The 24,884-nt window shown below is 42.3% G+C and overlaps 1 protein-coding gene across 2 annotated transcripts in view; it reads left to right on the top strand.

The window, feature by feature from the left end:
* Positions 1-24,884, top strand: part of PRICKLE2 (prickle planar cell polarity protein 2) — a 372,966-nt gene that overhangs the window by 269,619 nt on the left and 78,463 nt on the right. For both annotated transcript variants that reach the window (XM_084840467.1, XM_084840468.1), the window contains one exon: positions 6,692-6,805. In XM_084840467.1, coding sequence (XP_084696593.1) covers positions 6,692-6,805 — 114 coding nt within the window. The remainder of the gene's footprint in view (positions 1-6,691; positions 6,806-24,884) is intronic.

Raw genomic sequence — 24,884 nt, forward strand, 5'->3', positions numbered from 1 at the left:
AGATACTCTCTTCACAAGCTCGAATGAATTTCAGACTCAGCAGGGCAAATACATCAGGCAAATCCATCTGCACTCTGTGAGGCCTCTATAGACAGATCCTGCCAGACTGGCACCCTTATTCTAAGCATCTGCAGCGATTTAGTCAGCTACATTAGCTACAATGTGCTAATGTAGCATCCCATCCAACATGAATATCTTGTAATGCTGCACTGTCAATAAGTATGACCTATAAAAAACAAATCATGTAAAGGTGCAGAAAGTCTCATTTCCCAGTACTAAGCATCCCGCCCCCCAGAAATCCCAGTGATTTCAAGAGGTCTTCCTTTCAAGTGCATTTAGGATTGTAGCTTTAGAGCCTCTTTATGCAATGTTTTCTGCAGCAAAGGCACAATTAAACCCCATATTCAGAGAGAACAGCTAAATTTTATCAAAAGCAAGGAGCTGCCATCAAAAATGGCAGCCCTCTGCCAAATTTCTTCCATGCATATCATTACACACAGTTCTGTTTCACCCATGTTCTGATGTCATCTAGATATGCATTTCTCTACCAGTGGTATCCAGTTGATCACATATGGACAGCGTGAGGGCCGCATATGGCCCTTGGACACTCTCTGTGCGACCCACAAAGACACAGGGTGCCCTCTGCCCGCTTTCCCCTGCCCCAGCTGATTGGCAGGGAACAGATTGCTGCTGTTAATAGACCATTTAAATATATTTTAAAATATAGACAGCGGTATAGAAACCTATTAAATAAATAAATAAATAAATAAATGCAGCGGGGAGACAGTAATCTGTATCAGGATCACTGGGGAGAGTGGGGAGAAGTCTCTCCGTCTCCCCAGTGATCCTCAGAGTAATTGATGTTTCCCTGATGCTAAGTTACCTGTATTAGGATTGGGGGTGGGGGGATTTTACCCTCACCCTTTTCCCAGCAATTCTGGTGCAGATTGCTCTTTCCTCACTGCTAACAGTGGTGAGGAAAGAATGATCTGGAACTTCCCATCCCATATCTCAGCTGGCAGGAAATTTAAACTAGAACTATGTACAAGCGGCCTCTCAAAATTCTCCAGCCTATTTGTGGGCAGAGAAATTTTTTTTGCGGGAGGTGGGGGGACAATTTCACCAAATTTCTCTTAGGGGAGGAGGAGTTCTCCAACAATTTCTCACAGCCCCTTTTGGCAGGGGTTGTAGCACAAGTTCTTTCTTTTTTCCTAAGGGGTTTTGGTATATTGCACTGCTCCTGCAAGTGGCAACAGCATCAACTGCGTTGAGACTCCATTTTTCTGAGGCAGAATTTTGAATTTTTTTTCGGTTTTGAGCTTACCTGATCACTGCAAGGTGGCCAAGGGTGCAGTGTTTGTTTTCTCTCTGTATTACACATTTTTCCATTGCTCTGCAGCCTCCCAGGCCACCTGCCGTTCTTGAACTGAAAAAGCCCCATGGGAGGAATTGCCTCATGATATCTTCCTCGTGATGGCTTTAATTGAAGTGCAGGAAGCTGAGGAGGCTACAGGCTTCCAGAGAGATGACTGTACAATGAATCTCTGTAAACTCCATGGCCACCTCATAAGTAAAGTAAGCACGAGAACCTGTGTTGATTTCTCCCTGGCTACCAAAAATACACCCCAAACCCAACCCATGAGAATTTCTCAGAAATTTCTTCTCCTTTAAATTTATTTCAAATTGAATGAGAATAGTAAAAAAGTAGAATTTTTCACACAGCACTAGTTTAAACCTCCCCATCTTTGTGTGCTGAGATGCATGTATATGCAGCCCCTGCCCCACCACCTGGCACTGTTATGTGCTCCTCAAGCCCAAAAAGGTTGCCCACCCCTGCACTAGATGCACATGATCAAGACGCCAGACACAGAAGAAGTTGAACTAGACATGATCAGTAATTTGTGGTGTCGCCCTAACAGACTGACTTCATTCCCATGCCCCATCGCAGTCCCCATGATCAACCAGCTATGCTTTTTTGAGTTGACCATCCATTCAGCAAGTTTTGATATTCACCCATAGACATACATTGTGGGTGGCTGTCCTGTAATAGTGGACGTTTCTTCTATGTAAACCTTATTGGAACTGTATTTTTGGTAGCCAGGGAGAAATCAACACAGGCTGGGATTTTATCATTTAATCTGCAATCCTGTGTACAGTTTCACATACTTTGGTGTCGGTGGAAGACCAATGCCAGGGTTTCTTGAGTGAGACTATCTTGATCTCTCTTGGATGATTACCTTGACCCCTCTCAGGCTTCCGACTTGGTTTGAGGACTGAGGCTACCTTTGTTGCCTTACGAGCCACACCAGGAACTGTACAGGTGGAGTTCATTTTCATTCCTGTTGGTTCTGTTGGACCTCTCAGCAGCTTTTGATATCATTGATCATGGTATCCATGGTGTCTGGACTGGCTGGCTTGACTGGGACTGATAAAGTGTTTTGTACTTACTAGTTTTACTTCTGCCTAGAGGGCAGATTCCAGAAGGTGGTGCTCAGGGACTAGGACTGCTGTTTGTCTTGTTGCTCTTTGATCTATGGAGTTCCTTAGGGTTTCATCTTGGCTCTGCCGAAAAGTGGCCTAGGAAATTTTAAAATAAACAGGATAAATAAAAGCCCCACTTAAATGAACAACATAAGTACACTTAGCTGTATGCAGCCTTAGGGTTGTTATTTTTACCAGTTTTAGTTTTTTTTAAAAGACTCTCTGAACCTGTTTTCTTATAATTGATTGTAATCCCCCCCCCTTTGTGGTAGGCTATCTGTCTGAATAGACAAACAGATGGCAAAAATGTTAACGGACATTTCTGCCTCTGAGAGAGATATGCGCCACCAAGGATTTGAAAGAATTCTGGCCGTACATGTGCGCTGGAAGGTGGAAAAATTTATTAATTATTTCCCGGTGATGATAAAACTGACTGTGGGAGTGACCTGTGACTTATGGGAGTGCTTTTATTTCATAAAGCTACATGTGCTGTGGGATTCTCTTTTGTTGGGACTTGGGGCGACCACTTTCACAGCCAACAAAGGGTAACATGTTGATTCTCAGGGCTGACAATAAAAGCAAAAACATCAGAAAATTACTTAATGATGATTTCAAGGATTTACCTGCATCGCAAGTAGGTGAAATCACCTAGGGAGGATGGGCAGATGATTATATGTAAAGAAAAACTATGTGAGGTGATGACGTTTGTGGTTTAACTGAATGGAGCTTCTTCTCTCTCTCTTTTTCTGGAACACGTCCAAATCTCCTTAACCATCCATAGTTCGTTTCAGGTGATGAGGTACAGGTCAGGACCTGCTTTCTTTGTTTTTAGTTGGGTTTAGTTTTCCAAACTAATTGGCCCATCCCTGCAGAGTTATTTTTCTAATCTGATGGGAGATAGCTTGAGCAGGTCTCCCCAACATCAAATGGAAAACTTCCCAGAGGAAATGCTTAAAAGCATTGTGCACAGATTTTTCTGTGTGATGGCCAGGAAACAAATACTCATTTGATAACCTGATTGCCATTTAGACTTGTTATCTCCTCTGTCTGTGCTCAGTGCCTTTATGGCTTATTACCTTAGAGACCAGCGTAACATAATTTGGCAGCCAGTCAAGAATAAATTAGTTCTGGATTCACACAGTTACAGGGGCACAGTAGGCATAAACACTCAGCAGCAGAAAATTATGAGTGCTGAATCTACAGAATAAGGAGGCAGTTAGCGATCGGCGGGGACATTCGACTGAAAATGTAGCTGTTCAGAAACAACCTGACAATTGCAATGGAGAAAGGGAATAACTGAAGATTTGGCTTAAGGTTCCAGACATGCTACATGGGCAAGATTTGCTTCAGTTGGCTTTCTTAAATTAGTTGCAACTCCTCCTTTGTGTTCAGCTTAATGAACTCCCCAGTTCAAGGACCAGGTGAAGGATGCATTATAAATGCAAAGCAAGTGGCATTGATATTTTATTTGTAACCCTATCATTTAGTGAGTTGTTCTTAAGATTTTCCAACTGGAACTTCTTTGGTTGAACAAATGGGTTACTAGTAAAAGCAAAATAAAATCATAGTGGGGGAGTGGTATAATCATGCATCCCTTTCTGTAATCCATGCAAATGGTTCATGGGGGGAACATGCAAAAACAACCCATCCCACATCACTGTGGCTTAGATAATGGTGTGCCATCCTGTAATATGATGTCTCTCTCCTTCCTGTTTCTGTGTTGGGATGGTTGTTGCGAGAAGCCTCATTTCTGCTTTCCAGTGTACAGCTTGAGAATGTGTTCCCAGTGTAAAGCTTGAGTGAATGTTACTGCCCCATTCCATTCTGGAATACAGTCTTTAAAACTTCTTACCACAGGTATTGTTGTTATCCCATTGATGCCACCTACATTCCTGCCAGTTTTGTACTTTTCATAATTATTTATTCAGTTCCCACCACATGCTTTAAAAAAAAAACACAGGAAAGGCAACAATAATTAAAAAACAATAATGAGTAATCAATACAATATAATACCATAAAATCAATTAAAAGCTTTTAAAAAGAAAAAGAAGCCTAATAACAGTTTGAGTCTGGAATAAAATGTACATTTACAAATGTTTGCTGGAACAGTATTACCTCCTTAAACCTGCCAAAGCTATTTAGGGAGGGAATATTGCAACAAGGATGCCACCATTGTGAATGTCCTGCCTCTTGAATCAGCCAACCTTACGTTGGCCAGTGTTGGTACTTAGAGCAGGGCTCCATCTGCTGATTTAAGTGTATAGGGATGTTCATAGAAGAGGAAGCATTTTCTAAGATATTTGAGACTGAAGATGTTCCTGGTGGAATCACGGAGACTCTCAGTGTGGTGAAGATGATGCCATAGTTCAGTGGTAGACCACATGCTTTGCATGCAGAAGGATCAGATACCAGTTGGTGGGAAACAGTTCTGCCTGGGACCCTGAAGAGCTGCTGCCAGTCAGAGCAGACAATACTGGGCTAGGTGGACCAGTAGTCTGACTTGGTAGAAGGCAGCTTCTTAAGCACATCTAAACGTTTTAGCTAGGGATGAACACTCACTGTTTTCATTGGCATCCCTGTGAGGAATATAGCATGTGTATCACTCTTTTAAACAACAAACACAAAGATGGATAGAATGTGGAAGTTATGCTGTTCCCTTTTATTGTATTATCTCCTTTCCTTTGCTGCCAGATCTTCTATGAAATGACATGGCACTTAATGACAGTGCAAGCTGCCAAGCCATTGCAGACTGCAGATTGTGCACAATTTAAAGAGTCTAAAACTTGCTGTTCCGCAAATGTTGTCAACAGAACCGATGGAGGCATTTTTGTTTCTCAGGAGCATAGGATACCTCTAAGATAGTACCACATTCCCATCACGCGCATGTGTCCTAGCAACCGGTTGTTAAGTTTCGGAAGGTGCAGGCCCACACTGAACTTTCTGCAGGATGCAGCTTAATTGCTTGAATGACAGTATCTGCCTTTGAATGTCAATTAAGCATCTCTGAGTGTGGGGGATTCTAGAACTGAAGGTAGGGGTGTTGAACCTCTTTCAGCCCAAGGCCCGAATTCAATTTTGGATGAGCTCTCAGGGGTTCTGTTCCAGTGGTGGGTGGAGCGAAGGCAAAAGGGATAGGGCCAAAAAAATCCAGCATATTTTAGCTTAAAGCTTTACCACCAGTAACTAAGCCTTAGGAGAGGCATTTCAGCCTATTAGAAGTGCGGGGGATGTGTACAAAAGCCAAGACAACCCCAAATGATCAGTGGTTGGGGAAAAGTGGTGGGGGCATGGAGAAGGGGGGTGGTCATCTGGGGAACCCCAGAGGGTCAGAGTGAGACCTCAGGCAGGCCAGATTTGTCCCAGAGGCCTGAGGTTCAACACCCCTGGAATAGAGTATTTCCCAGGTTCCATATTCTGGACAGTGTACTCTCAGATCAAGAAGATGGGCTGTTCAGGATCAATGTTACCTATTACCTGCTTTCTCCACCACAAGCATCACATCAGAACATCACAGAAAAACGGCTAAGCTCCAAACAGAGCTAGACTGTTTAGTTAGGGCCTCTAGCTACTGCAATATGATAAGCTGAGTTGGAGATGTGCGCACATCATAAACATTCACGTTATAAATGGGATCTCCTGGGACCTGGCCTTGTTGCACTGCACAGTGTGCTACACTTTTCATGTTTGTTTTTAATTACATACTCTGAGACTTAAAGAGAGAACCCAGCCTTCTGACAGATTTTATCTGCTGATTATTTTCACAAATTGTTACAGAAAAGGCCTTCGGGGCTGGAGTGTAGGTGGAGACTCAGTTACCCAGTCACAGACTGGATGCCAAGGAGTAGTGCCTTAACCTATGCTTAAAAAGGCAGGTGCTGACAGATCCACCTAGCCAAGGGAAACATGCTCACATTCTGGAGACTAACAGAGAAAACGGTAAAGAACAACCTTGGCGGGTTAGCTTTAGACTGAAAACAGCCTACTCTATTTTTTTCTCTCTTTGACCCTTTCCCAAAGCCATTTCAGTTTCTGTCCAATTAAGAGCATTTGCCTCCATTGAGCAAAGGTCACTGTTTTTAACTGTGCATCTTAGGACTCTTGGGTGTCGCTGCTCAGGGGGCTTGATTTTTGTGTGTCTTTCAGTCCAAGCCAACATGTCAAAAGCAAAAACCAAGACATTGTACTGCAGTCCCCCTTTTCTAACATTTAGGTTCATCAGTACTACAGCTGCCTACCAGAAGACAAAGTGCCCTACGTGAATAGCCCCGGGGAGAAAGCCCGTATCAAACAGCTTCTACACCAGCTGCCACCACACGACAATGAGGTGAGTCATTTAGAAATAAGTGGGGAAACATTGGCTGAGTGCACATAGCAGGAGACAAGGCTGTCTTTCTGATGTTGCTGCTGTGTGTATCAATTAGCCGGTTAACTGAGTCTTTGGCAAACTTTTTTTAAAGGACTGTTTTGCAAAAACTCTGTGTATTTTGGGAGGATTCACTTTTCCCCTATCCTGGCTGAGGAGTTAGATGGAAGGGACCTCATTTTCTGTGATTGTATTCAGTTGGATAGAAAGGGAAATAATCCTCGCGTTTCATTCGGAGAGGCACATTTATGGAATGGCTATTTCAGTTCTTGAATTTCCCCTATCAATAGTTCTTGCTTTAATTTCAAGTGTGCTGAATTCCAATTTACAACTCTTAACTGCACAAACTAGTACATTTTCCTGGAAAATTCACATTTATAATGAAAACAAGAACTATTTACAGTGTCTTAAGTGAAAATAATCCTGTCTTTGGGGCTCAAACAGATAAAATGATCTGGCTCTCAAGATGATGTAAATGTCATACCTTTTATTAAACTGTATCTATAAGTACAGTAAGTATTTTCTCAGTATATGGAACTGTTGCTGATATGTACCAAAATTATACTGAATAACAAAACATAGTTTTCTAATGTGGTTGCTAAAATCCCATCTTTCCTGCTTTTGTAAATGTAATGTTATGTGTGATACACATATAATTCATAATGTTATACATGATATACATGTATACCTTTTTAAAAGTTGGTTTCAGCCTCAGGACACATTAAAACAGTTTGCTTGTGTCATTTCTGCAGCATGCCACCAGTGTGAGGAGCCACCCTTTCATTTAGTGTAAAATATAAGGGTGAAACTACATGCGACATTAAATGTATCTCCACATTGGTGCCAATAAGGGATTTCCTCCCAATGCAGATACTAGCCTCAGAAAAGAGATTTTCCCTAGGAATGCAGCAGGAAAAGAAAGGGTTAAATTCCCCTCCATGCCTGCTCTGATCCCATTATCAGCCATTTGCATTTTTAAAAAATCTGCACATTAGATGCAAAGTTTCACTTGATGTCACATGTAGTTTGGCTCTAAGTGTCCTTATCTTTTATCTTTTGGAGGGAGTAACAACTAGAGATGTAAAATGTCCAGAAATTTTGAGGCCATGGGGAAAAAAGTTTTTTTTCCTGGGGGTTTTGGAGAAATTTGAAATTTTGGAAAAATTGAAAAATAAGCAATAATTATTATTATTATTTTTTTTTAGCGCTCTTGATCTTTGTTGCTTTAAGACAGCCTCCCCCAACATGATGCCCTCCAGATACTTTGGACTCCCATCATCCTCAGGCAGCATGGCCAGTGATCAGGAATGCTGGGCACTGTAGTCCAAACCATCTGGAGGGTACCAGGTTGGGGAGGGCTGCTTAAGGAACATAAAGCAGCTTTTCTGTTCCTAAAGTTACTTTATGTATGACTTAGTTTGCTCATAGAATTACCATTATATTTTAAATCTTTTAAAAGTAAAGTCAGCTAGTAAATTTGTAATCATTGTCTGAACAGATAAGAACTACAGTAAATGTGCTACAGCATCAAAAACACTGGACTCCAGAGAACAAAACCCAAGCTGTCAAGAATGCACATTTACTGTCAAGAATGCACATGTTGGGAAACTGAGCATAAATGTCTATCAATAAAATATACTTTAGGTCAATAATTTTAATAAGGAATGAAAGAACTAATTATGCTGGGAATCTTATAGAGAGGATTAAAAATATTTTTTCCATTCTTTAGTATTTCCAGACATTTTACATCCCTAGTCTTTCTGTAAAAGTGGTCTTATTACATAGTTTTTAGAAGAGTAAAGGCTGGGGTAACAATATATAAAAACTTTGTCTTAAAATGAAAATATTTCATAATCCAAAGCTGTTCCATTTTTCCAGGTTTTCGGGAAAAACACAAAAAATGGTTCTCAGGAAAAATATGGAAAAAAAACATTTTGTTCTGAATTTTTTCATTTTTTTCCAGGCCTTCACATCTCTAGTAACAGAGTAGATTTAAATCAAGGCAAATTAAATAAATGATTTAAATCTGCAAGGAAAAAACCACAGTTGCAATCATTGATTTAAATCAAGTTTCCTGTTTCAGCTATTGGGTGGTATAAAAATGAAATAAACAAACAAATAAATAAATACAATTGATACCACTTTATATATTCCCTGAACAATAGTGCAGTTTTGACCACTAAGGCTGCAATCATATCTACCTGGATTGAACTGAATGGGACTTACTTCTGAGTAGACATGTATAGGATCCCACTATAAAGCATATGAATTTACAACAGTGCAATCCTATACATTTCAACTCAGAAGTAAGTCTCGTTTAATTCAATGGGGCTTACTCCCAGGTAAGTGGGTATATGATTGCAACTTAAGAGTATCATTTACACTGTTGTTTTACTCTTATAACCAGGCTTTGCATCTCTTTGTGGCATTGTGTACAATTTGCAGGCTTTCCTGCAAATTGGGTATTTCTTATGACCAGTAGAAATAACCATTTGTGAGCTTAATTATGAGAATATAGGAACCTGCATTGTGGACAATTTTGTCTTCTTTTCCAGCTTCCTCAATTCTACTTCACTCTCCCTTCACGAACAAAAATGAAATGCCCATGACCGATAGGTAGAAGTGAGGTCTGAACATTCTCGGCAGACTAGAGCAGTTTATTTTCATCAAATGAAAATGAAATGACTGTGTTTGATAGATAGTAAATAACCATATTTGAGAAATGATCAGATTGGTTCTTCATTGACACAGGAAAATTTCTTTTAACTCACTGTATTTGGTAGATGCCTCAATTTTGTCCAGAGATTAACCGTAAGCCTATCATGCTGTTATTTATATTATTAACCTAGTTATCCTTAAGAGAAACCTGATATTTACAATTTTTTAAAAAACCAAGAATCCAGTTAAAATGAGAAAATCGCCTATTTTTATCCACCTGGGGGGTGGGGGTGGGGTGTGCACGCACGTGTGTGTGTGTGTGTGTGTGTGAAACAGACAGATCCTGTGAGAAGGCAGGGAGGATTCCTGAGGCCAGCCAGCTACATGCTATTCCCACCTGTCTGCTAAATCAGTAAAACGGAGTAGAATGGCTTATCCATAAGGGGATGGAGGGAAGCGCATATGAAGCTCTGAGTGGCATGATCCTGGCTGACAGAGAAACACTGTGGGTTTTCTCTGTCTTTTCAGACCAACACAGAAAGTAGGAATTGGTTGGCAGAGAGGATGGGAATGATGTTCACCATCCTGGCGGAATCCCAGTTAACCAGGAACTAGCATGAGTTTCCATTTTCCTATTTCCCCAGCAGTTAAGGCCTGGTTCACACTTCAAGACAACTCACAATTTTTTAAAAAATGATTGTGAGTTGTGATGTGTGAACTGGGTCAGTGTAGCATAGAGGCCCACAATTCAGTCTTTCCCAGGACCAAGGGCAATATCCAATGCTGCCACTACGCTTACGCATGTGACGTAGCGCTAACATAAGCACCTGCGCTGACGAGTTTCCCCAGAAAACCCGTGGAGCCAGTTTATGCTATTGATGTAGCACTAGAGGTTGCTTACGCTAGCTAAGTTAAGTGCGTAAGCAGAGTGGCAGTGTCAGATACTGCCCCCAGTATTAAGGGCCTGTCAAGTGAGGCATTCATTCACTCCTTGCTCTGGAACTCACATCTGCTGTTAAAAATGGCTCCTTACTTCTGAAAGGGAAGTTGGTCCTTTCATGTTGGTTTAGCTGCAAAATTGTGGGAGCCTGAGAGGTCTAAAGATACATTTATGTAGATAGCATCAACTGTGGAAGGGATGCGGTGGTAGGGTCTCCTCACCAAGAAATTAATCAGTCAGTTAATTAATTAGTTATATTCTGCTCTTCAACCGGAAAGGCTTCCAGAGCATCTTACATATCAATAAAAATAGCCTCTGCCCTAGGCTTATAATCTATAATGTCATGACACAATAGGAGAAGGGAAGAGAAAAGGACTGAGCAAGAAAACCTGACATGTTATACATTTCTTATAATGTTGCTTTGAGGGAAATTGGCAGGATTCACGCTTTTTAAATAAATCAATAAATAAAAAATGAGCAGATATAATGCAGCTAAAATGGCTGTAATACAGCCACATGTTCTTGGTCTTCTTATCACAAGCAGCTGGAATGGAATTGCTCAAAGAGAGGAGGAGCCAAAAACTGCTGATCTCTCAGTTAAACTAATGGAGTGGCCCTGCTTCTTTTCTCTTCCTCTTTTTACAGCCTGATGGAATGGACCTTGTTTGTTTATCATTACATACAAACTAGGAACTCTGGCTTGTCTTCTCCAAGAAGCCAGAGTCAGAAGCCAACAATACCATAAGCCAGAGTTCCTGGTTCACATGTAATGATGAACAAACCATGGATGGAAGATCCATGGTTTGTCTAACTACTCCTTCAGGGTTCCCCTGGAACCCTGGCTTATTGTTACATACATACAGGGCCATCGGAAGAATTCAGTTTCTGCATTTTCCTCCATCAGAAATATTCTGACATTCTCTAAAGAAATCTGATTTGTTGCCATATTTCAGCTGCAAAAAAGCATGTGCATAGCATGTCCTGAGCATCTGTGACTCTCTAGCACACTACAGCTGAGTACCTACTTGTTTTGTTGGGGGGGGGGACTGTGACATGACTGGGGGAAAAAGATACAGGCCACCAATTAGGGAATTTTCAATGGGCTATTAGGAAGCCTTACTCACTGGAAAAGACCCTGATGCTGGGAAAGATTGAAGGCAAAAGAAGGGGATGGCAGGGGATGAGATGGCTAGATACAATGAATATGAACTTGAGCACACTCCGGGAGAGAGCGGAGGACAGGAAGGCCTGGCATGCTATGGTCCATGGGGTCACCAAGAGTCAGACACGACTTAACGTCTGAACAACAACAACATTAGGAAGCCTTGGAGGTGAAAAATAGAAGAGAAAGGAAAAGAGAAGCTTAGCACACCTAGATTAAATACTGGGCTCACAGTGTTTTATTTTATGTATTTATTTCATTTCTATACTGCCCAATAGTCGAAGCTCTCTGGGCAGTTCACAAAAATTAGAAAAAATAGTAAATAATGGAAAGGGTTAAATGTAGCCCAGTAGGGTTATTTTGTTTAAAGGAACATTACAAATAATAAAGGGTCTTGTGCCCCCTTAAAGACTAACCAATTTTTTTCTGTCAAAGGCTTTCAGATGCATCAGATGAAGTAGTCCATGAAAGCTTTTGGCAGAATGACTTTGTTAGTCTTTAAGGGCCCACAAGACTCTTGGTTGTTTTTACTGCAATAGACTTAACACAAGTATCCTCTGGAAATTATTACAAACAAATCAGATATACAAGTTTGCACTAGGAGAGTATTAACTCCTGTGTCATGATAAAACCAACTTGTAACAGAATTCACCCCCTGGGTCAGGGGCAGGCAACTGTTTTGGGCTTTGGGCACATTTGGCAATCTGAGAAACTATCCTGGGCACGACTACAAAATGGCTACCATGGGAGGCATGGCAAAGTAGCCTCCCCCAAAGACTGAGTACATGGCAGAGGTGGTATCTGAACCCCAACACACTAAACAACTCCTTTGAACCCACATTTTTCAGCACCAACAGAAACCTATTTCACAGTGATCCCAGCCACCAGTAAAAACATGTGTTCAATATTTTTTAAATAGGAGAGGTAGGGCACCTTGGTGGGCACCAAGAAAGGTGTGTGGGGGCACACTGGTGACCATAGGCATCATATTGGCTACCCCTGCCCTAGGGTAAAATTTACTCATGCAGTGCTTTGTTATGGATTATTTTTGATTGTTTTTTTACACAGAGGTGTGTGTGTGTGTCTGTGTGTGTTTAATGGCCCCAATTAGCCTAGGCATTTTGTAGTTTCACTTTCCCATTCATTTCGTAGGGAACCCCTGACAGTTTAGGGTAGGTTAAGCTAGTAAGTTACATTAAAAAAAAATTGAAGGGGTGGGGAGACAAACACCACCGAACAACAGTACCATATTTGTTAAGGGGCAAAAAAAAAAAGTTTTAAAAATATTTCAAACAGCTGCTGAGTTCCACAACAACCCCACTAGCATAGGAAGGATAAGTTCTGCCATAGCTTCCCTCATTTAGGGAGGGGACATACCTCAGTGGTAGAGCACCTGTTTTGTAGGCAGAAGGTCCCAGGTTCAGTCTCCAGCATCTTCAGCTGGGGCTAGAAAAGAATCTGCTTGAAATCCTGGAGAGCCACTGCCAGACAGTGTTGACAGTACTGGGCCAGATGGGCCAATGGTCTGACTCGGTAGAAGGCAGCTTCCTGTGTTTGTTAAGAATACTGACTGGCCTTAAGTTGTTCTCAGTTTATTATTAAATCATGTGCTGTTCATGCAATGGAAGGAACATCTGGGGAGAAAGGTAAGAAAGTCCAGCCCCTGAGTCCTTTGCCATATTCTCACAGATGTTTCCTTTACATAGGTGCAATATTTTTCTAAAAGCGTATGTGGGAAAACTGTAAAGTGACACATTTTAAGTAGGCCACAACGTAGCACTTTTAGTATCTGACAAGACACTGGGTAGTTGGGGGTGGGGGTTCTGCTAGGAGTTAATTTTAGCATCTCTGAAGACCCTGAAGAGCTGGGGAGGGGAGGGGAGATGATTTCTCTTATAACCAAAGCTCACTAAGCTTGATTAAATGTAAACCTCCTGTGCCAGTGACTCAAATATACCCAATTATTCCCCAGTTGTAAACATGTGAGTGTTTTATATTACTGCAAATTAGGGTCCAGAATGAGTTAATGTCTGCTTATGCAAATAGTCTTGGTTCATGGTTTTCTTCCTAAACTTGGTAACTTCGGCTGCAATCCTATATCCATTTATCTTGGAGTAAACTTAGTGAACCTAATGAGACTTACCTCAGAGTAGGCATGCATAGGATTGCACTGTTTTCTGGTATGTTGGGTTGCCTCGGCTGTATTATTGACAGCTGCTGCATTCACTAGTAGTGTGAACATGTGAGGTTAAAATAAAAGGCATTCTTGACGGCTCAAGTGCTTTACACCAGTTTTGAACAACAACTCTCAGTGTCCCTGACAATTGGCCATGAGGGCTGGGGCTGAGGGGAGTTGAAGTCCAAAACATCTAGAGGGCACCAGGTTGGGGAAGGCTGCTCTACACCATGAGGCTGAGACATATCTGTTTTCATTTCCAAAAGTGGTTATAGTATTGTAAAATTGTGGTGCTGGGAGGGTCCCAGAAGACATTAATACCTGTCCTACAGCAGGATCCTCCATGGCTAAGGACATAAGAAGACCAGACCAAAAGCCTGTATAGTCCAGCATGCAGTTTGCACAGTGGCCAACCAGATGCCTATGGGAAGCCTATGGGAACAACAGAACCATGAGTGCAACAGCACCCTCCCACTCACGTTCCTCAGCAACTGGTACTGAGACGCCTACTACCTCTCTAGCAGCCATTGATAGCCTTACCATCCATGAATTTGCCCAATACCCTTTAAAGCCATCCAAGTTGGTGGCCATCACTACATCTTGTGGTACCAAATTCAGAAGTTTAACTATGTGCTATGTGAAGGGCATACTTGTCCTGAGGATACCAATCAGCTTAATAGGATGATGTCGGGTTCTAGTACTATGAGAGAGGAAGGAAAATGCTCCCTGCCCACACGATGCATATTTTTATGCACCCCTGCCATGTCCCCACTTACCCTTTTTCTAAATAGCCCCAAACCTTGTAACCTTTCCTCAAAGGGGAGCCACTCCAGCCCCTTGATCATTTTGATTGCCTTTTCCTGCACCTTTTCTGGCTCTTTTCTGCACCTGCAGTATTTTTATTTTTTTTTGAGGTGCAGAGACCAGAACTATGTACATTATTCCAAGTGTGTTCACACCATAGATTTGTATAAGGGCCTTATGATATTGGCATGGAGATATTACCCCCCTGTAGTTTTAGAAGTAAGGCCCTGGGTTGGAGACCTCAATTTCCTTTCTTAAGTTCAACCCAAGATGTTCTCAGGCAGTAACAGCTCTTAACTGGCTTAATATTAATACAAGTTGTCAAATTTTAGAAAAACAAGTCTAGAGAAAAGCAGGTTTCAAAGTTAAGAAAGAGAAGACTGTGAACCTATCCATGGTGTGGATAATCTGGGTAGAGAGACATTTTTCTCCTTTTATCATAATATTAGAGCTTTTCAGGGGTCAGCCAATGAAACTGAGGGCTTCTCTACATGGGGCTGTTGTCCTGCGATTGAAATTGGTTACTCATGGATGTTTGCAGGTTCTTTACATGATGTCGTCAACCTCCAGCACCTCTCCCATGCATTCCGATCATTTCCATGGCTTTATTTGAAACAGATATAATGAGTTAATAAAAAGAAGCAGTTTCAAGTGGATTGAATTTGTCCGTATAAAGAGGAAGAGTCCTATAACAACAGCATCATCTAGTGGCTGTACAATGAAACATATAGAACTTGCAGATAAAGCCAGTCCTCCGAAAAAAAACCCCATGTGATGGAGCACATCTTAATCCCACAAAGAATCCCGAAGCCGAAGCCCCTGTAAAGTTGCAGGATAAAAAACCTGATGTGGAGAAGCCCTGATTGGCAGCAGGTTCTTCGTTCTACACATAATTGATGGAATTCATTGCCGTAAGATGTGCTGACAGCAACTAACTTAGATGGCTTTAAAAGGCATTTAGACAAAAGGATAAGGCTGTCAATCACTACTGGTCATGATGGCAATAGGCAGCCTCCAGGTTGAGAGGCAACAAGAGTAAGTGCCTTCATGTCCAGTTCTGTGATATTCATGCAGTCCTTCAAAGAAAGCCCTCACAACAATGCAAGCATCTGTTCAAGCCACTCCCAGGTATTTCAACAGGGCTGGTGTCAAGGGTAGGCGTGATCATGCACCTGCTGAGGGCCCACAGCCCAGCAGTAGCCCCCTGACAAGAGCCCCCTGGAGTTGCTCCTCCTGTTCACCATGGCAACCTGCTTGTTCACCTGCCTCTTGCGCTGGCTCAGACAATGGTGCTGATGAGAAGGAGAGGCAGTAGATGCCCCAGCCTACTTGCTCACTGGCTACTTGCCTGTCAAGCAAGCAAGTGCTAACAAGACAAAGCGGATGAGGAGCAATAGCAGCTGGTGGCAATGGTGGTGAGAAGGTAGACCTACAGCGTTAGGGGATCCGTTGAGGGTTCCTTGCCCAAGAGCCTTCAGAAACCAAGGAACTGGCACCGCTTTGGTATTTCAGTCTGTCTTCATCCCAGACTCACTCTGGTTTCAGAATTGATTCTGAAACTATCACAATTTGGCTTGAAAATGTTATTCTGTGAACCACTTTGTAGGCCTGGCACAGGAAAAAAAAAATGTGGGGAGGATAGAAATGAAGTGGAAGTTCACCCTGTTGTAATCTTTGGAAGAGCAATTTCTTTTTAAGCATGGTGTGCTCCATATTGCCCTCTCAGTGTGGAGCACAGCATGCTTTCTTTTTATAGTGTCTCTTCCAAAGATTGTATGTACCTTCAAAATATCAACAATTCCTCTGATGAAAGGCCAGACTATTTGAACATTGAGTAAATCTGTCTTTTAGTATTGATTTTCATAATTTCTCTCTGCATATTTCTATGGGATGTTTATTTGTTTTGTTTTATATAAAGCATTTTTTTCCTCTGCTCTTTAGCTTAAAAAAAGTCTCCCAGAGTGGATTACAAAAACCATTAGTAAGACAGTCCCTAATGTCAGGCTTGCAATCTAAAAGGCATGACACATGAGGAAATGCGATGGGAGGGAGGAAGAAGGGGAAAAAGCAAGATCAGGCACCGGTTCTTAAGGTTGTTATTCTTATAACAACCAGTTGAGATGGAAAAAGTTCAGGTAGTTTGATGGAATGGCTGCTGCAAGGTGACAGTTGTGGGAGGGAGAGTCAAACACAGCTGGGCTCTTCTGCCAACCTCATTTTAAGCTCATCAATTTTGCTGGACTATAATATTTAATATAATACAATATTTAATTGAGTATAGAATTCATTCCTGGTCCCAAAGATGGTGCTCATTTAAATCCAGAGCATGTTGCAAAACCCATTTATTAAGTTTCCACAAAAGAAAAGGGTTGAGGCAGGCCAATCCCATCCAATGCTCTGGACCCATAGAGGAAAGGGGAGGGATCCCAAAGTTTGAGATGAGAGGAAACCCTTCTAGAACACAATGGAACGTAATTGAAGCCCACTGCTTGCATTTGAAAACTGACTGACCACAACAGTTCAACTATTAAATAAGGATGGCAAAATGATAACAGATGACAAAGAAAAGGCAGAAGTACTCAATTCCTACTTTGGCTCAGTCTTCTCGCAAAAGCGGGTCTGTGACCTCCTGGCAAAGGCAAAGTTCAGGCTGAAGGGGCAGGATTGCAGCTTGAGATCGATAGGCATATGGTCAAGGAACACCTAATTCCTTTGAATAAGTTCAAATCTCCAGGGCCAGATGAACTGCATCCTAGAGTAATAAAGGAACTGGCAGAAGAGCTCTCAGAACGACTGTCTGTTCTCTTTGAGAAATCATGGAGGACAGGGGAAGTTCCAGATGACTGGAGGAGGGCTAATGTTGTCCCTATCTTCAAAAAGGGTAAAAAGGAGGAACCTGGGAACTACAGACCAGTCAGTCTGACATCAATCCCTGGGAAAATTCTGGAGCAGATGATAAAGCAATCCATCTGTAAGCACCTTGGAAAACAATGCAGTGATTACTCAAAGCCAACATGGATTTGTCAAGAACAAATCCTGCCAGACAAATCTGATCTCATTTTTTGATCAGGTAACCTCCCTTGTGGACTGTGAGAATGCTGTGGCCATAATATACCTCGACTTCAGCAAAGCTTTTGACCAAGTGCCCCATGATATCCTGATGAGCAAACTAGCTCAAAGTGGGCTAGATGAAACAACCATCAGGTGGATCCACAGCTGGCTACAGAATCAGACCCAAAGAGTGCTTATCAATGGGATCTTCTCAAACTGGGGAGAGGTAATGAGTGGGGTACTGCAGGGCTCAGTCCTAGGCCCAGTGCACTTCAACATTTTTATTAATGACTTGGAGGAGTAGGTGCAAGAAATGCTGATCACATTGGCAGATCACACAAAATTGGGCAGGGTAGCCAATAGCTTGGAAGACAGAAACAAAATTCAAAGTGATCTTGACAGACTGGAGCACTGGGCAGAAAACAACAGAATGAAATTTAATAGGGATAAGTGCCAAGTTCTGCACCTAGGAAAAAGAAACCAAATGCACAGTTACAAGATGTGGGATACTTGGCTCAACAACACCACAAGCAAGAAGGATCTTGGAATTGTAGATCACAAGCTGAATATGAGCCAACAATGTGATGTGGCTGCAAAAAAGGCAAATGCTCTTCTGGGCTGCATTAATAGAAGCATAGCTTCCAAATCCCGTGAAGTACTAGTTCCCCTGTACTCAGCACTGGTTATGCCTCATCTGGAGTACTGTGTCCAGTTCTGGGCACCACACTTCAAGAAAGATGCAGACAAACTGGAGAGGGTTCAGAGGAGGGCAACAAAGGTGATCAGGGGACTGGAAACAAAGCCCTATGAAGAGAGACTGAAAGAACTGGGCATGTTTAACCTTGAGAAGACTGAGGGGAGATATGATAGCACTCTTCAAGTTCTTGAAAGGTTGTCACAGAGAGGAAGGCCAGGATCTCTTCTCGATCATCCCAGAGTGCAGGACATGGAATAATGGGCTCAAATTACGGGAAGCCAGTTTCCGGCTGAACATCAGGAGAAACTTCCTGACTGTCAGAGCAATACAACAATGGAACCCATTACTTAGGGAGGTAGTGGGCTCTCCCACTGGAGGCATTCAAGACGAGGCTGGACAGCCATCTATCAGGGATGCTCGGACTTGGATTCCTGCATTGAACAGGGGGTTGGACTCGATGGTCTTATAGGCCCCTTCCAACCCTAGTATTCTATGATTCTGCAGGGGTGCCAGCAGCAAAGGAAATTGCTGATTTGCCATCGATTTTCAGTGGCAAACCACTACAGAATGCTATAATACCAAATGGCCATTATAATGTTCTTAAGTGGTTTGTCAGCAGCAAATTGAGAGTTCTTTTGCCACCACCAATTTCAGTGACAAAGCAGTGGCAGTGGGGTACAGGGGCACACTAGGGGGCTGCTCAAAGTGCAATCTTATGCTTGTTTGGACAGAAAAAAGTCCTACAACTCCCAGCATCCCCCAGCCAGCACGACTGACTGGAGAATGCTGTGAGTTATAGGATTTTTTTTCTGTCTAAACATACATAGGATTTTACCCTCAATTCCTTTTGGAGATGCATGCTTACATTAATATTAGCCTTATATTTCAAATCGTGAGGCATCTACAAATGTTTGCTTACATAGAAGCTCTATATTTACCAGAAACACTGGATTAAATAAATGTAACATTTTAAAAATCTTTTAATTTTGCTATGTTAAATCTATTACTGTATTTTAAATCTCTGCATTGCCGCTAGATTTTATTCTGGTTGTATTTTATACTGTAGGTTTAAGCTTTTATATTTTATACTGTTGTTATTCTGTACTTTCTGGGTTTAACTTTTGTGAACTGCTCAGAGAGCTTCAGCTATTGGGCAATATAGAAATGTAATAAATAAATAATCAATCCTATCCAACCTTGCATAGAAACCAATTAAGAACAATTATTCTTGGGACAGGAAGCCCAAATTATATACCTCATAATAGGATTTTTTTTTCTGATGTCCAGCCAATATTTATAAATGCTCTTTTCCCTTTACCATATCAAACCTTCTCCAGTATACTTCTATATTCCCTCTCAATCTCCTTTCTTAATTGGTGAATCAGGTTCCGCTCTCTTCCCACCTCTGCTTATAAGAAAGGCATGTAATTTTGACCAGCATATTCTAAGGTGCTCCCATTTGGCCTGCATAATCTTTCTGACAAGTATCTTCTGATCTTCTCACCTCTTAAAAGGGCAGGTGTGGCCTTGCCAAATTGCAGGATGCCCTTCTCAGTGAGGGGATGCTTGAGAGAAGGATTCCAGAGAGATGTTTTGAATGCAGTCATAAAGCTAACTGACAATCCAGCAGATCCCCACTGAGTTTTGCGGGACTCCATTGACACATCTGCCATTAGGAGCACACCCTTAGGCTACCTTCACACTTCTGCGCTCTAGGTTGTTGCAACCTGTGTTGCAATCTTTCAGTCTAACTCTAGCCTCAGGTGTTTGCACTGTCCTTGACATGCTTCTGATGCTTCAGTGGCGACATGTTGTAACAAGTGCATCACTGTTCATGCTGCTAGCATCAGGAGGGCATCCACTCTTTTCTCACAGCCATCTAAACACATGTTAAATGCTTCCAAACACACATTGTGGTCAACTTATGGATACATCCAGCTGCTTGTCAATGGGGGTGCTATTAGACATCTGCCAAGACACATCCACGCAACAGTCCAGCTGACACTAACTCTGGTTGTTGTCAGAGACAGGAGTATGAAGGATGAGCCATGGCGCAGTGATACAGTACCTGCTTTGCATGTGGAGGGTCTCAGGTTCAATCCCCAGCATCACCAGGTAGAGCTAGGAAAGAATCTTGCCTGAAACCTTGGAGAGCTGGTGCCAGTCAGTGTCAACAGTACTGGGCTAGATGGGCCAATTGGCTGACTCAGGATAAGGCAGCTTCCTATGTTCCTATGATCTGTGTGGTCTACACTTGATCCAGACATAGGTTGGTCACTGGTGACAAGCTTGAATAATGTTATGACCTATACTGTTTACGTGTTCTTCGAACTTCATACTTGCTGTCGTGCTTAATGAACATTTAAAAGTATGCTATGTTATGGCAAACCTCAAAAATGATATTGGAAAGTGCCACTTGTGGCAGGAGACCTAAAATGCTCCAGGCTCTCATATGGCAGCCAGGCAATTGCCCCGCAGACTGTGGTGTGATTGTCACATACTGTTGCTCCTTGAGGCTCACAGGGGAAGCTGGTAGCATTTCGTGACATTCAGATCAAGGCGGGAAGAAATTAGGACTTTGGATTGCTCCAAGTGGGTCCTGCTGGCTGGAACTCCTGCCTACTAAAGCAATAGGAAGATGTTGTCTCAGCAGGAAGATAAAGCCTTGTGTATAAAACCTGTAGTGTGGTCAGCTCAACACCCACTATTAAAGTCCCCTTGCCTGATTTTATAGCCTGAGACTTCTCTACAAGGCTAGGGAGATGGGAATTTTTGCCAGGGACACAACCTCTGAGCCAGAGGACGATGGCAGGACTGTGTTTTCTGGCTGGGAGGCCCCTGAATAAGTCACTAACTGTCCTATCCCTGAGGAAGTGGCCTACGCTTTGTCCTCTTCAGAATCCTCTACTGCACATTGGAAGGTTCAAGGGCTAGTGGTCATGACAGTGATGCAGTCATACAGTACCATGCGAATGTTCTAGCTGCTAACATGGTATAGGTAGTTCACATGGATTAAAGTGAACATTGTGTTGCAGCAGAAAAAGTGGGTGCAAAGGGGTAGTTTGATGTTTGAGGCTCAAACCCAACCTCTGCTTTGTACTCTGTGGTGTTGGACAAGTCTGCTGTCTCCATCTTGTCTAGCATTTTGTTTTTTATTTATTTATCTATCGTATGGCACATTCACATCGCGTTACAATAAAAACATAGAGCATAATAAATATGAGATATAAAATAGAGCCAGAAAGATCACAAACGTATGTCTAGGTTACAGATATAGTTTTTTGCTTCAGTTGTCACAGCCAGGAAATCAGCAAAGTCTCCATTGTAGGCTCGGTTTTGACACTCTACCACTATGGGTTGGATAGTTTGCATTCTGTTAACAACAGTGGACAAATAATTATCTGGAAGGTTTACAAGCAGGGCATCAAGGCAATAGCCTTCCCCTGTATTTTGTCCCCAGCATCTGAAATTCAGTGGTACATTACCTCTGAACACGGAGGTTCCATTTAGTTATTCTGGCTAACAGGAATGGCTTTCAGTGGCAGAGCTGGGGTTGGGCAGGCTTTACGTGGATGGATCTGTGGAAAGGTATGGTGATAGTGGCTTAGTGGAGGGGTGTGGAAATTGTACCCCCTGCCCATATTTGAAGGAATTGGCTAGCACTGGTGTATGCAGATCCACACAGTAAGCCCCGCAGGGGCGTCGTTATGGAGGCCCACCTGGGCACAGGCCCCGGATCTTTTTGAGCTGTGCTAATTGCCATTTTTTTACATTTTCCCATTGACTTGCATTGGAAAACAGAAATGGCCATAACTTTTTTTAGTTTGTATGATAAATACATGACATCTGGAGAACTGGTAGCCCCCTGGATTTTATTGAACCTGCCCAATTTCAGGTAGTTAGGTCCAGTGACTTTTGTGCTAGTCAAAGGTAAAATTTGCTATTTTCAAGAAAATCTGTCAAAGCAAAGAGCTATATTTTTATATGCTTCAACATACGTGCATGGAATTGGGGGACCTGGCAGCCCCTATGGGGGTGACTGGGCCTGACAAAGTTCAGACAGTTAGGTCCAGTGGCTTTTGTGCTAGCCATGCATATATTTTTCCTTTTCTCAGAGACTAAAGCAAAAAGTAAAAAAACTGTCAAGCCATACAGGGATTAGAGATCCTGATCAGAAGGTGTTTAAGGTGACCATTAGGAGGACACTATCCCTAATCTCTGGTGTAGGTTTTTTTTTAAGGTGCAAAAAAACCTCTCTCCCCCTACTTTTCTGCTCTTCCATGCCCACTGTTGGGAGCTTGCTTGCAGTGAAATTTTGAAGGGGGAAGAAGAAAGGGAAGAAAGAGCTCCATGTGAAATACTGGTATTTCACACTGCATCTGATTTTACTACCCCAAATTGGAACCTTTGGCTTCTGCAGAAGTTTAGTAGCTTCAGTACAGCAAAGGATCCAATCAGCCTTCACAAACGTCTTTCTCCCCCTCCACTTTAATTTCTCCTAAATAGCTGTAGGACTCAAATTATTCCAAAAGGAGTGTTAGGACTATGTGGCATCATGATCGAAGAACTGCTGAGGCTTTTAAAAAGGTTCTACAGTTTTAAAAAAGCTAGAAAAAGCCCTTAGCCACCTCACCTCATAAAGTTAATTTAACTGCATGCAATCCTTACAAACCCTCCACAGCCTCCCAAATTCCTCTGAAGTACTACCTCTCTGAAAGGAGCCACTTGGCTCTTTTTTCTCTACCCCGCCCACCCCAATGCATTTCCAATCACCATTCTTCTTTTCTTCTTCCTCCCCCTATCCTGTTCTTTCTTTCTCTACTTTATTCCACCCAGAGCATATCTTGGGGAATTCTTAAAGAGAATTCTCTTCAGTGGGCAAGAGAAGTTCTGAACTGTATTTGAGTTTATACGAACAGACCAGTGGGGTTTTTTTTCTCCTTCTCAGTCAAGTCTTTGAGAAAAGTGGGTTCACATGGTTGCAGAGAAACAAATCTGGGGCTGTTTTGTTTGTCAGTTGCCATTATCCAGCAATAGGAAGGGCTGTAGCTCAGTGGTAGAGCACATGCTTGGCATGTAGAAGGTCCCAGGTTCAATCCCCAGCATCTCCAAGTAAGGCTAGGAAAGAATCTGGCCTGAAATCCTGGAAAACCACTGCTGCCATTCAGTGTCAACAATACTGGGCTAGATGTACCCAGGGCCTGACTCAGTATAAGGCAGCTTCCTACGTTACTATGAACAGAAAGCTTTAATAAAAATAGGAGTTTGGGCTTTGTTTTTTAGGTGGAGGGGAGATAAATACTGCTCATTTATGTAATCCTATGTATGCCTACTCTTAAGCCCCATTATGTTTAATGAGGCTTCGCCTCAAGAGAAGTGTGCATGGGATTCCAGCGCAAGTTACTTTTGTAGGGAGATCTGCACCTTGATGTTCTGCATGTTTACTCAGAAATAAGTCCTGACTTGTGAACATAGTACTGCAGGCGTAATACAGCTCCTACCCAATTCTGTCTAATGAATTGACTACCCTTTCAGCTCAGTCCTATGCATGTTTTGTCATTTGTGTGTGTGTGTGGGGGGGGATTGCGTGAACTTTAGCTTCAGTGGTGAGGGAAAGGCACTTAGTACATGCTCAGAGCTTCTCCATAACTTAACCCTAGTTTTGAAAACAGACTCATTGGCCGAATCCTGGTGAAGTCTTGACACAAATGAAGTTATGGGGAGGAAGATACAATGAGTTTTATGCATAACAAGGAGGAGGTAGAGGAGAGTTGCACAAAGCAAGACATCTGTTTTCATGAAGAGATGCTGGAGGATGGTAGGATGAGAAGGGATGGTTGCGTAGAGGGGGATAGAATTGGTAGGGGGAGAATGTACAAGCACAATGGTGAAAGAAAAGCATTTTGCATATGCTCAGAGGCACTCTTTCTTTAATAACATAAGAAGAGCCATGCTGCATCAGACCAAGGTCCATCTAATCCAGCATTCTGTTCACACAGTGGCCAACCAGGTGCCCACAGGAAACCCACAAGCAGGACATGAGTGCAATAGCACCTTCCCACCCATGTTCCCCTGCTGCTAACATTGGTGAAATGTAAATAAATTCTAGTATTTCTAAATTTGCATGCATGTATATCCTTCATGCAGGTTTCTTGCCTGGGGGACACCTCTCATGACCTGTGCATTTTCATACAAACTTACCCAAAAACTATTAGGAAAGGGTGAAGGGAAGGGAAAGCAAATCACTCCCTCCCCCAAATTGAAGAACTCCCCTTCCACATGAACTGCTGCACCTATCATTCTGAAACTTTGCTGGTTTCTTACTTAGGGACAACCCTAGGCTGTCTGTAATTTTCAGAACAATGGTCCACAAGGAAAATAGGGAGATAAGTATGACCTCTTTTGGAGAGCTCAAAATGTCAAGGCCACCCTTGCACAAAAATCCCTGTGGCTATCATTCTGAAATTTGGCAGAAATGATTTCCTCTGATGGGGCAATGAATCCTGAAAATGTCATCCAATTCTTCCAAGTAATAAAGATGTTATTGGCAGT

Source organism: Heloderma suspectum, chromosome 2, assembly GCF_057233095.1.
Source record: "Heloderma suspectum isolate Gila_16-S chromosome 2, 16-S_ref, whole genome shotgun sequence".
NCBI classification, from domain to species: Eukaryota; Metazoa; Chordata; class Lepidosauria; order Squamata; family Helodermatidae; genus Heloderma; species Heloderma suspectum.